General features: G+C 43.3%; 2 protein-coding genes across 11 annotated transcripts in view; one reads left to right on the top strand and one right to left on the bottom strand.

The window, feature by feature from the left end:
• Window positions 1-2,014, bottom strand: part of TLE1 (TLE family member 1, transcriptional corepressor) — an 85,213-nt gene extending 83,199 nt beyond the window's left edge. For 3 of the 10 annotated variants that reach the window (XM_037850958.1, XM_037850960.1, XM_037850964.1), the window contains exon 1: window positions 624-2,014. In XM_037850958.1, the coding sequence (XP_037706886.1) occupies window positions 624-647 (24 nt within the window). In that variant the 5' untranslated portion in view covers window positions 648-2,014. The remainder of the gene's footprint in view (window positions 1-623) is intronic. The other 7 variants (XM_037850962.1, XM_037850959.1, XM_037850963.1 and 4 more) reach the window with 5 other exon arrangements.
• A 362-nt stretch (window positions 2,015-2,376) lies between these two features.
• Window positions 2,377-17,295, top strand: part of LOC119505660 (spermatogenesis-associated protein 31D3-like) — a 201,772-nt gene continuing 186,853 nt past the window's right edge. Inside the window, exon 1 of the mRNA XM_037798509.1 lies at window positions 2,377-2,418. The gene's annotated coding sequence lies outside the window, so the exon portion shown is untranslated. The remainder of the gene's footprint in view (window positions 2,419-17,295) is intronic.

Below are 17,295 nucleotides of genomic sequence, written 5' to 3'. Positions count from 1 at the left end.
CACTTTGGGGAGGCGAGAGGACACTCCCCCAGCTCCCAGCTTCTAAAGAAGCTAAGAGCCTTTTCCAGTTTCCAGGGCGGGCCCCATTAAGTGCGCCCAAGTCACCCGGCTGGAGGGGGGGCAGCTCCCCTGAAGGCCGGGGAAGACCAGGCCAGATTGTCGTCGTCGTCTCCCCCTCCCCCACCGGAGCGATAACGACTCCCGGGACCGGAGAAGAAAAACAACTCCCTTTACGCTCCCAGTTCCCAGAGTCGCCAGGGCCACCTCCAGGAGCGCCGGAACAGGGGCCGTATTGACATGCAAATAAGCAAGACAAGAAACAAAGGGGGGGCGCCCCACCCCGGCTCGGGGAAGGGGGAGGACGCGGCTGCCTGGAGAGAAACTCCAGCCTCCCCTGGCGCCCCCCTCCACCCAGTCTAGACGTCAAGTGGGAGGGGGACGAAAGGAAAAGGGGGGATTGGGAGTTTCAGACCACTCTCCACCCCGGGGTATCAGGGTCCTGTACCTCCCCAGCCTTGCACCCTTGGGGGGGCGGGGGCCCGTCAGGTTGCAGCAGCCGCAGGAAATCAGCATACCCTCTCAATCCTACCACCCACCCCCCAACCCACCGGGCCGCTCCTCACCGGGTGCCGGCTCTGCGGGAACATAGCTCTGGCGGCGGTCGCGGCTCTGTTCCTGGGCAACTCAATTCTTCGCTCAATTTCCAACTTTAATCCCACCGAGGAAAATCAAACCCGGAAGCCAAGCAAAAGCTGGGCACGCAGGGGGCGAGGGGGCGCTGGCCACGCACGCAGGCGCGCTCAGCCCGGCGCACAGACACTCGGCGCCCGCGGCTACTCCTGCTCTCGCCGCTGCGGGCTCCCGCGCTCAGGGCCACATCGCCCGGCGCCCGGGCCCCAGCTGTTCCAAGAAACTGCACGGCGACTCCAGCGCCCGGGGAGAAGGCGCGGGGGCTGCGCTCCAACCCGCGGGCCTCAGCCGCCGGGGCGGGGAGGTGCGGGCCTACTGACCCCCGCCGCGCTCCCTTCGGCGATCAGCGTGCACGGCGCCCGTCCCGGGCAAACAAATCCAGGAGGGTTGCTTTTCTTTGCTTTTCTCCTGTCCGCCTCTCCGGATTTTCCCCGCGGCGGCGGGCGAGGAGGTGCAGGTGGAGCGGCGCCTCCGGTTAACCCCACACAAAGCCGGCAACGATAGGACCTGACCCGGGTGGGTCTGGGCTGAGCCTTTGGCCGAGCGTTTGCGGGCTCCCGGGAGACAGCGGACACCGAGTGTCGGACCTCAGCAGAGGCTCCGCGCCCGGCGATGCGCAGCCTCAGCCCAGGCCGGGAAGCGCGGGATGACGCCGAGGCGGAGAAAGTGCGGGGACGCGCCGAGAGGCGGCTCGGCACGCCCCGCGCCGACCGGCACTGGGTGTTCTCCGCGGTCGCACAAACCCTCCTGGTCCGACGGGGCTATTCCACGGAGGGCAGCCCCGCAGCCACCCGATGCTCCTCGAACTCAGGGAGCATCAGGGCACTGCGCCCCGTACGAGATGGCCCCGAACGGCCGACTTAGCCACTTCGGACCCTTCTTCCCAGCCCTTTCCTCGGTCCTCCCCTTCCCTTCGTTTGCCTTTTCGCAAAGGGCGCTCCAGCCCGCTGCAAAGTTCTCTCACGACCCCAGGTACAACATCCACGAGATGGTGGGGAGAAGAGCAGGCGTACACTCCACCGCCCAGCCTCCCTCCCCGGCGGGCAAACTCCGCGGGCGAGTCCGGAGTAGTCGCGGCAAGGGTGGCCAGCGGGACTATGATCACCACGGGTCGGCGGAGGTCTAGGCTGGTGGCGCAGATCACGCCTGGCCTTGTGGGGGATGGAGATGGCACAGTCGGTCGCCTGGGGGGCGCGAGGCACGGGGTATCCGCCAGTGCTGCTCCCGCAGCCACCGGTCCAGCCGCCGCCGCCCGCGCTTCTCGCGCCGGTTACATTAACACGCGGTTTCACACTCGGGAGCTAACCAGCGCCGGCCCCGCCCAGCGCCGCACGGGCGGGGTCGAAGCGCGGAGCTGGCGGGGAACGTGGGTCCGGGCGGGGCGGGGGCACCGGAGAGGCCCGCTTCAGCCAATCGTGCGCGCCGTACCCAACGTGGGTTACTGACGCCACGCTCCCCAGGAGCCTATGGCAGCGCAACGCCGGCCGGGTTGTCCCTTCCTCCCTCCCTCCCATCCCACTCGCTTCTATCTCCGCCGTCTCCCCCGTCTCCGCCGCCACCGCCCCTCCTCCACCCAGCCGCGTCCTCTCAGGCTTGGTGAGGAAATGTTCCTAGAGGAGCCGCGGGACGCCGGAGCCAGCCAATGGAAAGCGGCGAGACGCAGAGATTGGCACCGAGGATGGGAAGGTCGGTGAGAAGGAGAGCGGCGGGGCTCGACTGTCAATCAAAGTAACGTGGGGCTGGCGAGGGAGCGCGCGGTTGCGCGCGAGCCGTGGGCGGGGGGTTGTGGGTGGGGGACGGTGGGCCCGAGACCGTGCTGCGGCCGAACGAGGGTTCGAGTTTGCAGAAATTCTGCCAGTTGTTCAGATTTTCCATTAATGAAAATCCCCAGATCTCGACGAAAGTAACTGAGGGACTAACCGGCGTTGCTTATTGGGGTGCTCTTTGGTAGCTTGAGTTAAACACGACTTTCAGTGTGGTAGCTCCGTGTTTCACGCTACCCTTTGGAATGTGAGGTCATATTCAAAAATTTTTCTGAGGTTTTTTTTTTTTTTTCTTTTCATTCTTTTCTTTTTTCTTTTTTTCTAGAGCTCCCTTTTCAAGGGCGCATGAGAAAAGAGTGGACTGAAAACTGGGTGGAAAGTGCATAGTGGTCAGTGCATTGGTTGGCGTAGGCACGCCAGCCGCATAAGACTTGCCCATTAATGCCCTCTTTGCTTTGCGCCCAAGGTGGTAGGATTTGGTTTTTATTGGAGGCTTTCAAACCGCTTTGCAAAAGGGTCGGCCTGCGTTCGTTTGGCGGGAGGGATCCCCAAGGGTACGACAGGGTAAGGCACGCGCGTGCCAAGGCGCAGATGGGATACTCTGCCTGAGGCACGAAATGCCGGGTCCTTGTCTTAAAAGTCCTGACTGCTGTGATGAGAGGAAAGAAAATCGTAGAGTTTTAGGAGTCTCGCAGCAACGTAACCACGAGTCTGTTTCCAATTCCTGGGAACAAAGGGAGACAATGGAACAAACCAGCATTGGAACCTGAAAAACCTGTCCCGCCCACTCCGTCCCCATCGCCACCCCTACCCCTAGAATTTGGTTGGTACCTTTGGGCTGAGCTGTGTAAGGAGCTAAAGGGAAAGACTTGGGTAAATGACGTGGCTAAAATTGTTACGCGGTGGAATTTGAGTTAAAAGGGATTTTGAGGCTTTTAAATGAACGGGACACACTGTGTCATTAATATTGAGAGTCTCCAGTTTTTTCTTTCTAAATACTCCACACCGCAGAAAAATTTATACTTTGAACAGTTAGGTTAAGCTGTTCCTACGTGATCCGTGTAACCTATATATGTTGGAACCTGTATGACAAGCCTTTATCTTATGTTGGAATCTAGTTAACACGTTTTTGGTATTAGTAACTCCTATATCCCCATTATTTTATTTTTAAGAGACTTGTGGGAAGGCACTTATGTAAACAAATGCATTTTATTCCAAGAGTTGCTTTTACAGAAACCTTTTTTCTTGAAATACTGAAAGAATCATTTTAGATAATTCAGTTCTCGGTTGTAGTTGTTTTGAAATATGTATGACATTGATTTGTCTATAATTGCATCAATCCCAATTATCAATTATGAATGAAAAATAAAGAGGGATTTTATCCAACCTGTAAGGCAATAGTAAATTCTTAAACCAATTGGGCAGTGTAGCTTTGCAGTGCTCTCATTTAATGGGTTTGGTGAGGATACTATGTTATTCTACTAACATAAAGACTGAAAAGGAAAGAAGCACTACCTCTCTTTCCTTGGTTAATTTGGTGATGACAACAGCAGGCTTGTTCCACATACAGGACTTTTGAAAATTATATGATCAATGCAGAACTAAGCTTTATCATTTGGCAATCTGTGTTCTTTAAAATCTTCATCTATTGGTTGGGCCACATGGGCCAGTCTGAGTCACTTCATCCCATAATCAGCTCCAGGACTGGATAGAAAGTTCTTTTGTGCCACAAAAATGCCTGTGGACGCTGGGAGAACTATAGTAGCCTGAGACACCTCCTTGGCTTACCCACATTTGCCTGATGGGTACCTTAACTTACTGGTACATGGTGGCAATTAAGTATAAGCAGAGAAATTAATACAGTATGTTTTGGGGCAGGAGCAAGTGTTGCTACTTCTCTTTCCACACACTCCCTTCAAAATCAGTTCCCACACATTGTCTTTAAATATTTTCTAATACAGCTCTTCATAGACAATATGTCTGGTCACTACCTTTCCCAGTTTGGCATGGGTAAAAATTGGGGATTTTTCTTTTTCTTTTTTTTCTTCACTAGTGTTTCCTTACTGCCGTCTGATTTCCTTATAATGTAATATCTGGAGAAAAGGATGAATATACTGATTTTAAAATTGGAAAGCCCTTAATTTCATGCATTATTTTTTTTTCTTTTCAGTGGCTTCTATCTCATACAGAGCATCCTCCTTGAGAGGGAAAAGGCTCTGCCCTTTTCAAGGCCGTATTTTCTCTGTGATTGTCATGCTGTAATAATTATACTACAAAACTCATCGAACTGCATTACAAATGATGATGTTTAAACAGTCAAGTAGCTTTAATCTTATGTTTTAAATAAATAAATGTGCAGATTGCCTACAGCCTGTTTAAAAGAAAACAGTCCTACCCATGAAATCTATAATTTTAACCATCTATTTAAAGTATGTTAACCATAATTTTCTTTACCTTCAACATATTCATATGTTGATGATGTTTTTACAAGAAATGATATTAAGCGTGCCACTGCCGTATGAAAGTGTCTCTGAAGAAAAACAGTACCCTGTTTATGGTCTGCAAAAGAAACAGAAAGATTGCCAGGCTTTTTTTTTAACTGTTTATTTTGAAATACTTTCAGACTTACAGGACAGTTACAAAGATAATACAAACCCCATACAGAGAACTCCCAACATACTCCTACCCAACCCCCAGATACCCAGGTCCACCAATTGTAACATTTTGCCACATTTGCCACATCATTCTAGCTTTCTTGCTCGCTCTCTCTCTTTCCCACTCTCCTTCTCCCTGTTTCCTGTTTCTGTGTGTCTATCCATCAATCCATTTCATGAACACTTGAGTGTAGGAGGTATACATCATGTTCCCTGAACACTTATGTTGCCATGTACTTTTCCTAAGAACAAGGATATTCACTTACGTAACCACCTTGAGTGCAGTTATCAAGTTTAAGAAATTCAAAATTGATATAAAGCTTAAGGTCTATATTCCAGTTTTTTCCTATGTCCCAATAATATCCTTTGAGCCTTTTTTCCTCCCTTGTTTGATTCAATCCAGGATCATGTATTGCACTTAATTATCACTGTCTCTTTAGTTGCTCTTTGTTTTTTCTTTAAATTGTGGAGACATATATACAACATAAAATTTCCCATCCCAACCTCTCCCAAGCATACCATTCAATGAGAGTAATCACATTCACAATATTGTGGTATCTTTACCACTTTCCAATGCTAAAACTTTTCCATCTCCGAAAACAGAAATCCTAAACCCATTAAACATTAACTCCCTATTCCCCCTACCCACCACCCCTGACAACCTGCTCTAATTTCTGTCTTTGTGAGTTTGCATATTCTCTGATATTTTCTTTGCTGTTACCACAAAGCATAAATTTAACATCCTTAATCTATAACAGTCTTGTTTGCTTTGATGCCAACTTATATAGTATACACAAACTCTGTTCCTATACCTTCCATCCTTCACCTTTACGTAGTTCTTCTCACAAATTACATTTATGCATTATAAGTCCAAAACCACAGATATTATCATTACATTTTATGCGCTTGCCTTTTAAATCCTGTAGGAAGTAAACAGTGGAATTACAAACCAAAAATATAGTAGTATTGGCACGTATGTTTACCCATGTTATTACCCTCATGGGAGACCTTTATCTCTTCATGCAGCTTCGGCCTATTGTTTATTGTCCTTTTCTTTTCAACCTGCAGAACTCTTCTTTAGCATCTCTTGTACTTCTGGTCTCGTGCTGACAACTACCTCAGCTTTTGTTTTTTGGAGGATGTCTTAATCACTCATGCATTTTTTTTTTTTTTTTTTTTGGCTTTTATAAAAGGGGGTTTATTTGGTTACACAGTTACAGTCTTAAGGCCATAAAGTGTCCAAGGTAACATGTCAGCAATTGGGTACCTTCACTGGAGGATGGCCAGTGGTGTCCGGAAAAACTTGTTAGTTTTTCTGTTAGTTAGCACATGGCTGGTATCTGCTCCAAAGTTCTTGTTTCAAAACGGCTTTCTCCCAGGATGTTCCTCTCTAGGCTGCAGTTCCTCAAAAATGTCACTCTTAGTTGCACTTGGGATATTTGTCCTCTCTCAGCTTCTCCCGACTCATGCATTTTTAAAAGACAGTTTTGCCAGATAAAGAATTCTTAGGTGGCAATTTTTTGCTGTCAGCAGTCTGAATATGTTTTCATCCCACTGCCTTCTTGCCTCCATGGTTTCTGGTGAGAAATCAGCATTTAATCTTATTGAGGCTCCATTGTATGTGACACATCAGTTTTCTCTTGCAGCTTTCAGAATTCTCTCTTCATCTTTGGCAATGAACAGTTTCATTAAAATATGCTGTAACATGGGTCCATTTGCATGCATCCTGTTTGGAGTTCATTGAGCATCTTGGGTGTATGTATTCATGTCTTTTTCTAAATTGGGTAAGTTTTCAGCCATTATTTCTTTGAATATTCTCTCTGTCCCTTTCCTTCTTTCTTTTCCTTCTGGGACTCCCACATGTGGTGTCCCACAGATTCCTCAGGCTCTGTTCACTTTTCCTCATTCTTTCCTCTTTATGCCCTTCAGACTGAATGATTTCAAATATCTTATTTTCAGGTTCTCCTGTTCTTTCTTCTGCCCACTCCAATCTGCTGTTGAACCCCTCTAGGGAAATTTTAATTTCTGGTACTATGGTCTTCAGCTCTGCCTGGTTCCTTTTCATAAGTTCTATCTGCACTGTATGTCTTACAGCCAGTAATCCCTTGCCCCAGGCAGTATGACTTGACTGATTTCCCACAGCATTCTTCAGGAGAGCTTGATGACCATGTCTACACACAGGGCAAGTTCTGGGACAGTCCCTCAGGCCACCGTCAGATATACATGCTCCCAGTATGTGCACGAGGATTATTCTGCTTCCTCTGGAACCAGGGTCAGGGAGCTGTGCTGGGAGGGCAGGGTGTCTCCTCACTGAGCTGGTGGAGGGGTCAGCCAGGGCGCCACAAAACCTTAACTTTGCCTTGATTTGGGGCTCACCCTACTACTGCAGTCCTTTAAGTGTTTTCTGGGGCTTTGAGAAAGATGTTTCTGCAAGTTCTTGCTGTTTGTTCAAAGTTTCTGTGGGGGGATGGAACCCTAAAGCATCTCACTCTGCTATCTTGATTGGGGAGAGGCCCAGACTATTTATTTTATCTCTGATGCATATGTGGATTTATTTCCATGTATTTGTTGCGGATGATCAAATTTTCAAGTCACCAAGAACATAAGTAAAAACTAGGTGTTAGTTAATGTAGGCACTAGAAACAATAGGAAAAATTGTAGGTGCTATTATAGAGATTTTGCATCTTTTTTTAAGTATATTACATTTTTATTTAAAATAAATAATTATGCCAGCTTTTAAAAGATCATCTTTGTCATTATTTTCTTCCTTTTAGCTGAGAGTATTGCTTATATATTTCATTTGTCTCTCTCTTTTTATTCTGAACTAGTTTTCTTTAAGCCTAAGAATGTAGGATCCAGAAGAATTTGTCCCCAGCATTGCTTTACAACCTTTTTCCCCCCAACCATTTACCAAAAAAAAAAAAAAAAAAAGGTGGGAGGAGGGGAGGCAGAGAAGGAAAAAAAAAATCAGTAGCAGATCCATGCAGCAGTAAAACCTCAAATAAAATCACATCCAAAGAATCTCTTGCGGTTTCACACAATATGGTAAAATTAGAGATCTCAGGAAACCAACTAAATTAAACTGGGAGCATTTGAAGAGAAATGAGCAGACTTTATGAAAATGACACATTGACTGGCCAGTATGCTTTTGTATCAACAATTTCTTTGTTAAGACACAGATCAAAGGAACCTGCATGTGTTTTCATTTTGTTCTAACTAGAAAATTACATCCAGATGTTTAATAGGCATTCGGTTGGTTTTTCAGCATTGATTAGATATGTTGGTTCTGTTTGCTTACAAGTATAGCCGGATCATTAGCTAATGCAAAGAAATGTTTGCTGCAAGTTGCTAATTAGGTCTTTTGGAAACCCTCCATGCTCAAGAACAATTTGTATAGTGGCCAGAAGAACTTGTGGGACTTGGGGAAGTTGTTTTCCCTACTCTGTCAGGGTGTAGAGAAGTAGACAGCCCAGATCCCTAATCTCTCTTTGCTTTAGGGGATTGCAGTGCTATCCTCAAAGAGTGGAGTACAAATAAATTAGGAAAAGAGACCACACAGGCACTCCCAAACACGCAGATAAATGTGCTTTCTGGAGCCACCACGGTGCTGTCTTTGGGGATGGGGAGAGCGAACTTCTACAATGCTGAGCTTTAATATGTGGAAGATGCTTGGTGCTAATGTTATCAAATACACAGCATTTTTAAGCATACTTTAGAGACAGATGGGGAAGCCCTCTATGATAAATGAGTGTACTTGAATTCATTACTGTGGTACTTATAATTAAAAATGTCTCCTTTGCAATTTCAGTACTTTTACAGGATACAAGAGACCAAGCTTGGGAACAGGAAGGCTGAGGGTAGTGAAAGGAGCCAGGGAGAGGAAGTTTGGAGACAAGGATGAGCCTGGGAGGAAATGAAGTGTTTACTTTGACAGCCCACCCATTTGTTTACCTTGGTAAAGCCTAAAACCTTGTAGAGTAGCCATTCACTCTGTATTCAAATAAACTGAGAATTTGAGGCACCAGCAGGAGAGACTTCTCAGGAGGCCAATCATGTTTTAAAGACGCTAGACTTGTGTCAGTGGCCAGCTGAATGCTACCACCTTACTTGGGGTCCAGCCTTCGTTTATTTGAGTCCATTTTTCTCAAGTCTTTGTTTCTAGTCCAAAGTAGCATGTGTTCATGAACAATCGTAGAATTGGGGCTATAAATGCGTTGTAGCTTGTTCTGCCTGGTATTGCCCCTCGTAAGCCTGTTTACCTCCTATACACATATATGGCACATTCCTATGTGTGTTAATGTAGTCTTAACTTGGGATTTTCATACTAGTGGGACAGATTCATGATTAGTTTCCTTGGAATAGTTCAAGCAGAGCATGGTGCTGTCAGAGCTTTTTATCTTCACCAGTGAGATGATTTGGAAAAGCAAGGACAGTGTTTGGGGGCATCTTAAATTTTACTGTCTTGAGCTCAGACGTTAATCATGGCACTCAGTGAAATTATGCAACCTCACTCCTCCCCAAACATGCACACCTCTTTTTTTTTTTTTTTTTTAACCCATTCTAAAGTCTGATAAGAGCCAGGATAATATGCTTTTAAAAATTCCCTTAGCTTAGCATTTAGCTCAGCAGAAGCAGAAGGACATTAGGTAGCCAAAGGAAAAAAGTAGTTAAGGGAAGCACCTTTGATGGTGCTTCAGACACGTTTGCATAACAAGAGCAGACCTTGGTCCCTTAATATTCTCTGCACTGACCCACCTTGGCTTCTGGCCAAGGGCTTGCTGTGAAATCCACATTAAACTGAGACACCTCTTCCTGTAAATTAAAAGCTTTTGCTTTGGCAGTATCATTTACATAACTTTTCTTACTGAAGCTAGCAATTTCTTTGAAGGGTTAAAGCTCCAGTTCTGCTAATCAGTGATCTCTAGGTCATTTTCTTTGTTGAGGGCCTGTAAGCTCTCGGGTTAGAGAGTTCCGAGGCAGGTTGCAGACACCTTCAAGCTTTCTAGAATGAAAAGTTTAGGCCTATGTGAACAAGTTAAGTGACACTAATTCAGGATATGGGACGTTCCACAAGACAACTGGCCTTGGCCCTTTACAAAGTCAATGTCATGGGGAAAAAAATGAGGAGGACTATTTGAGATAAAAACAAAGATATAATGAAAATGCAATGGGTGATACTTTGGCTCCTGGCTCAAAAAAAAAAAAAAAAAAAAAAAGAAAAAAAAAACTGAAAGGCATTCTTGGGGCAGTTTTAATGTGTACTGGATATTAGGTGATATGGAAATATGGTTAATTATTTTTTACATATGAGTATATTGTGATTAGCAAGGAAGATGTTCTGACTCTGAGAAGATGTGTGGTGAAGCAAGCAACTTCAAATGACATCTGCAACTGCAAATAAAAAGTGTGTGTGTGTGTGTGTGTGTTTAGAGCTAGAGAAAGAGAAAGCAAATTTGGCAAAAGGTTAGCAGTTATAAAATTTAGGGACAGAGCTATTCCTTTTATTATTTCAACTTTTCTGTATGTTTGAAATTTCTCATGCTAAAATGTTTGAGAAAACAATTCTAGCTCATTGTGTCTGATCGCATCTTTTTCTTCATTTATTCAGTAGAATTTTATTCAAAGTTAAAAGATTGGCTTATAATGTTTCTAGTCAAAAAAGCACAAAAAACTGTAATCTTGTTTTCTTTTCTGATCATGGAAAAGCTATTGTACCGATAGCCAAAGTATTACCCAATGTTTCTCAGGCTCTTTTAGTTATTTTTCTTTAAGCTATTTTATCTATTTTTCTTCAGTCTCAAATGTCCATTAGTTATCAATTAGTATAAAATGGAAATCTTTAAATAAATTAGGGCATTTCATTAGCAGTTCTCTAATGCATCATTTTGTGGGCCATCAAACTCAGAATTACTAGCAAATCTATAAAATAAACAGGAAAACTCTTTATATGTTTAGAATAAGACAGTAACAAATAATTTTATTTTAATTTCTTCATTCCCATTACAAATAGTGGTTTTGTGACTTTTTCATCTCTTGAACCTAGTAAAGAAGGCCATAAATTGGTTGTTTAATTTTAAAGTTTCCTTAATATTTGACATATATTGCTGAAAAACGTTATAGGTCTGCTCACTAAGCGTTAAATGGTAATCTTGAAAAGAAATGAAAATAGCACAAAATTTTGCTCAACCAGAATCACTGAAGTACATATTTATCATATGCTGCTAAATAGACAGGTTTCTAGAAAAGTCGTGAAAAGCGACAAGGCATAATTTGAGGGTTGACAATTAGGTTGCTCCATTTTTCAATTTTTTGTTTTCTTTTAATAGTAGCTATTTAGAATGCTTTTGTTTTCCTATCACCATTATGTTTATTGAAGGGAGAAATTCTGTAACATCCCTGAGCAGAATCTAGTTTGTGTGTGAGCAGATTAAATCCACAATTTCCATTGAAAAAAATGAGTGCCTTAAAGGGGTGCAGATATGAAAATAAAGAGAAATCAGGGCTTCTACACACAGTGACTAATCAGGCTGTATAGTATGTGTAGCCATCATCCACATAATCAATGATTATGTAAAATGAAAACTATAAAAAGTACTTCCCCCCCACCAAGATAGAAATAGCCCCAAGGGAACAGTTACCACTCTGGCTTCCCCCACTCACAGCCTGTACACTTCAGAAGAACTGGCAAGCTACAATTGGCACTTGAAAAAGTGTTACAAAACACTGACAAGTATTAGAGAAATGTTGATTAATGTAAACAGCCTGCCTCAAGGAATAATACCTTTCTTGAGAAAACTGGTTTTTCAATTAGCATTTCTGTGGAGATAGGTATCTTCAGGTAACTGGAGTGAGTATTTCAAGAGAAGTTACTTGCCTTTGTTGGGGAGAGGGGGGTATCATCATCCCTATATCTTTAATTATGAGAATTAGAAAAGAAAATAAAAGAAACATTAAAAAGCCGATAGGATTCCTTTTTCCATGCCCCAGTTTTAGAGTGGATTCTCATCCTGTGCATTTCTTCTCCTTGAGCATGCCATTATGTGATTGAGCACTTGTTCCGTGCCAGACGCTGTTCTAAGTGCTTGACGTGTTTGCATTACCTCATTTGATCTTCACATCATTTCTATTAAGCGAGTACTATTATCGTCCCTATTTTATTGCTGAGGAATCTGAGGCCCAGTGCTTGCCAAGAGTCACACCTGCGAGGGCTGGGACTGGAATGCAGGCACTGGAGAGCACACTAGCAGCCCCTAGGCACAGGTGAGTGATGGGTTACCCTTCAGTGTGCCATTCCCCACCCTGCTGTCTCTAGATCACATCACCTTTGATCTACTGATACAAAAGCAAATGTATGTAAATTCCCCACAAGCTGCGTAGGATTTCTCTTTGTACTTCTAAAAGGGGAGGTTGCTACGTTAGGAATTTACATCCTTGCAAACAGAGCTAACACCTGCCTCAGGGCTCTGGAATTGTGTCCTTTTTCAGAGAAATGCAGTCACCTTCAGTAGTGACTTGCCAGGCAGCCCTGGATCTACACCCCAAATGGCAGTTCAGCAGATAAAGGAAGGGCTCTGTTAGCAGCCAAAGCAGGGGAGTGAGGGAGTCTGCAAGTCTTAATGGCAACTAGGGCAGAAAAGCGACTCCTGATTTATAACTACGCAAATGATTTTTTTAAAAAAGTGGAGGAGGGGTGGGGGCGTTATATAGTTCTGTGATAACTGATGGCTTGGGATGCCCTGATTACAGTAGGCATACAATCTTGGTACTGATGACACGTCTGCAGTCATTTGGTCTATTTAATATAATGCATTTGTTTCTGCCAAAGCCCTCTTGAAATCATAGGCTTTCAGACATCTTTCACCATGAATCATAATAAGAAAGGTATTTTTTTAAATCTCAACTCACTTCTCTTTCACTCACACACATGTACACAGGTTGCAACACACAATTTGAAAACACTGCTTTAAATTACACTAGAGAATTTTTCATTTCAAGGTATTAACCTTCCAGCTTATGAAAAGTCATTGTCCCCCAAACCATGTTCTCATGAAAAGTAGTGACACCAGTCTGCTCCATAACACAAAGGGACCTTTTTTTTTCTTTCCTTTACAGTTTTTCAATGTTAAACCGTAAGTCCTGCCTTTAGAGAACTCACAGCCTAATTTCCAAGTCAGGAGGATTGAAAGCTCTTCAGGGAACGTCTTGAATATTTCTCTTGCCACCCTCTTCTCTGCCAGCCCTTTTCTCCCTTGCATTTCCTCCTACCCCTCTCAGCATCCCATCCCATCCCATCCCTCAGCATCCCATTGCAGCCTTCATCCCACCTCCTTGCCCAGACTCTCCAACCTTACAATGGTATAATGAAAAGGGCACTAGCCTCAGAGACAGAGTCCTGCAATGGAATCCCCATCTACTTCTTACTATATGGCCTTGGGCAAGCCACTTCCTTTGCCTAAGCTTCAGTTTCCCCACCCTTAACATTAGGATGTTAACAGATCTCTCAAGATGGTTGCCTGGACTGAGAGAGATTAACTGAGATAACATAGTACTTAACAAAATACTTAACACAGTGATTGGCCTGAAGAACTTGTTCCCTTTCCCTTTTTAGCCTGGGGCCTGAGGAGGCCCTCCTCTAGGTCACCAGGAGCTGGGGTGGTCCACCCCTTCTACAAATGCAACATGGATGCCCAAAGTGTGTTCTGGGGCCCAAGAAGTACATCATCGTTTGTGTTTCTCAGGGGCAGGATAAAGGAATTTCAGTCAAGGAAAAGCAGGAGCCACCAGTCTTGAGGGCCTTCCTCTCCCGTGCTCACCCATTCATAGTCTGTTTCATGGTCATGATAAAATGGCACAAGTAACATGTCTTTTTGAAAGCAGAAATGCAGTTTGAGGGTAGGAGGGTTATAAAAACAAACAATAAACAATACAAGCTATTTTGAGTGGCTAAATGCCCTGCATATCCCGTTTAGATGATATAATAGAAAAAATGTGGCTAACTGGTGAGAAGTTAATGGAGTTAAGTCTCAGATATGCTATCCTTGAAGGTCATGCCATCTCACCCAATGAATATGAAGAGGTGTGTTGGAACAACCTTGAAAAACACATGCAGAAATTAGGAAGTCAATTAGATAACAACTTTAGCAATGTGCTCTAGGATTATTTCTGAATGGGGAATGTCCACTTTCCTCCTGGTGACTTTCCTTTAACATGTATTTTTTTTTTTTTTTAATTCAGTTTTATTGAAATATATTCACAAACCATACAGTCATCCATGGTATACAATCAACTGTTCACAGTATGATCATATAGTTATGCGTTCATCACCACAATCTATTTCTGAACATTTTCCTTACATCAGAAAGAATCAGAATAAGAATAAAAAATAAAAGTGAAAAGAGAATACCCAAACCATCCCCCCGTCCCACCCTATTTGTCATTTAGTTTTTACTCCCATTTTTCTACTGATTTTTTTTCAATTTTTTAACTTTGTTTATCAAAAAATTAAAAACAAACAGGCAAACAACCACCAAAAAAACCCCACAACATTTCAAACAAAGCAATGGATTAAGGAAAACAAATAACCTAAAATAACTACTTTGCTTCCAATATGTTCCTGCCATACCCCAAGAAAATTAATAAACCATTTAACATGTATTTTATTAGCGATAGCCAAGGTCTCTCAAACCTGTGAATGATGTTTAGTGAGAATTGATGAGCCTTGGTTAAATAAGAATCCTAATGGCTGTGGGTTTCTGTTAGAGATAGAAGTCAGACTCAATTATCTTTAAATTCAACAATCCTCTGTCTACTGAGAGACTCTTTAGAACCTCTTCTGTGTGTCTTTCTTCATTTGAAATCTTTCATTTGAAATCAGGACTACTTAGAAAGACAAAAAAAAAAAAAAAAAATACAAAACCTTCCTTTATGAGGACAGTGAGAGAAAAAGAGAAAGGGTTTTTCTCTCCAGATTTGGCTGTTTCCAGTAAGGAAAAATTAGACCATCAGGTTAACAATCTTGGCTACTCAGATTGTAAATCCTCAGGATTTAGAAAACATAGTATATTCAGCATTACTGTCTACATAGAAGAAATCTAGCGTTTGCATAGCTAGTCTCCACTCCCCAACTGCAACCATTTAAGGAAAAGTTGTGTTTGGGAAGGGAGAACAAAGCCTACCTTTATGATGTGAACAGTGTATCTGGCTCCAGGATTGGAGTGGGGGGAGAAGAAGGTGATACTTAGTTTAGTTCTTATTAAATTTCACTCATTATAAGAATTCCTTCAGGGTCAAATGGGGAGGCATACCTAGAATTTGCAGTCTATCAACGGTTATCCAAGATCTTTGAAATACACCCCTCTTTTTCAATATGCCATGTTTTTATAATAATATATTAGCATGCATTAGGACCACCGTGAATTTGGAAGGTCTAAGATTGCACTTGGCTAGGAGTTAGAAAATTCTTTCATATGAGTGAAATACTCTAATTTGCCGTCATCCTTTTTGGTTGAGAATAGCTGCCAAGACGGTATGGAGGACAGGAGGGAGGCAGGTGTTGGTGGGTAGGAGAGTTATTGTTGGGAATTTTTATCTCCGTTACGAAAAGAGCTTGATGTGTTCCTTTTGTGAACTCTGTCATTCACGTTTCTTGGAAAGCATTCTGATTAGGTACTGTATAGTTCCACAGCCTCAGCAGAGATCCAGTAAGGATCCCATGCTAGATTTAGTTTCACTGAGTTTAGCTCAATGGTCTACATAGAAAACAAGAGAAACAGTTCTTCCATGTGTCAAAGGAATCCGTGGGGAAGCATCCTCTTCAAAAATTGGCATTGGGGCCTTGAAAAGTAGTAATAATTTGCCGTCTCCTAGGGATAACCTCCAACAGGTCCTAAGTGACTGGAATTTCTAAGTGAAGCTCTCTCTTTATTCCATAAGCCACACCAACCCTACTCAGGAAGCTCTGGCCATAGATGTCTCACCATCCACCTCGGACATATTACCAGGTGGTCATTTTGTAAGCCCTTACTCGTTAAGATTTAGCTGCCCCATGTCCCATTTGGGGGTGGGGGGAGAGCTAATGGAACTTAAAATCTTGAAGCGTAATCCCTCCCAGGTAACAAGTTATTAACCAATGTGTATATTTAGGTTTCCCCAAAACGCAGTTCTCTTTAGGCATTGAGTACATAAATAATTATATAAAAGTTAATTATCTACTCCAAAAAGCATAGCATAGAATAATTAATTATTTCATACAAATAAAGACTAATTTTATCAGCAGAAAATTGTTGTCTTATATCTAGCCAGTACCATGAGTACTGAGTACATGTTCATGAAAAATAATCTGGGCAACTTTCTAAGCTTTTCCAAGAATATCTGTTTTCCATCCGAACATTCACCAGCGCCAAAAGTTGAAAAACTTATGGGACTTCTGTAAGCCATTGATTGTATACTTTGGATGGTTTTTATGGGGTGTGAATATATCTCAATACAATTGCATTAAAAAAAAAAAAACTTAGGGGATGAAAATTTAAATTTAGAAAGTTCTATCTGTTAACATAAATTTGTCTGCATTTGTGGGAAATTGGGGTGGGGAAGGCAGCCAATGTTAAATTTTAGCAATAAATTTTGATCCAGCTCCAGAAATAACCAGCATCCCCTGGAGCACAGTTTGGGAACTGTTTTCAAACTAAAGGATTGGTCAGAGGGGGTGGGCTGGTTTGGGTGTATTGTGTCCCCCAAAATGCCATGTTCTTCAGTGCAATCTTGGGGGTACAGATAAATTAGTGTTGATTGGGTTGGAAGCTTCTGATTGTTTCCATGGAGATATGACCCACCCAACTGAGTGACACCTTTGATTAGGGTGTGACCTTTGATTGACTATTTCCATGGAGGCCCCATCCATTCAGCATGGGTCTTGATTTAATCACTGGAGTCAGATAAAAGAGCTCAGTTAGAAGGAGCTCACCGCTACTGCAGCCTAGAGAGACATTTTGAAGATGGCTGGTGAAAACTGACGCTGACATTTTGGAGAACGCCATTTTGAAATGCAACCTGGGAGCAAGCAGACACCAGCCACGTTCTTCCCAGCTAACAGAGGATTTCTGGATGCCAGTGGCCTTTCTCCAGTGAAGCCAGTGCATTTCTGGTGTGTTGCATAACAGCAGCATAAGCAAACCGGAACGGGGGATGTT

This window comes from Choloepus didactylus, chromosome 10 (assembly GCF_015220235.1).
Source record: "Choloepus didactylus isolate mChoDid1 chromosome 10, mChoDid1.pri, whole genome shotgun sequence".
NCBI classification, from domain to species: Eukaryota; Metazoa; Chordata; class Mammalia; order Pilosa; family Megalonychidae; genus Choloepus; species Choloepus didactylus.
The sequence above is the reverse complement of the archived record's forward strand: the minus strand, read 5'-3'. Positions and strand labels throughout refer to the sequence as shown.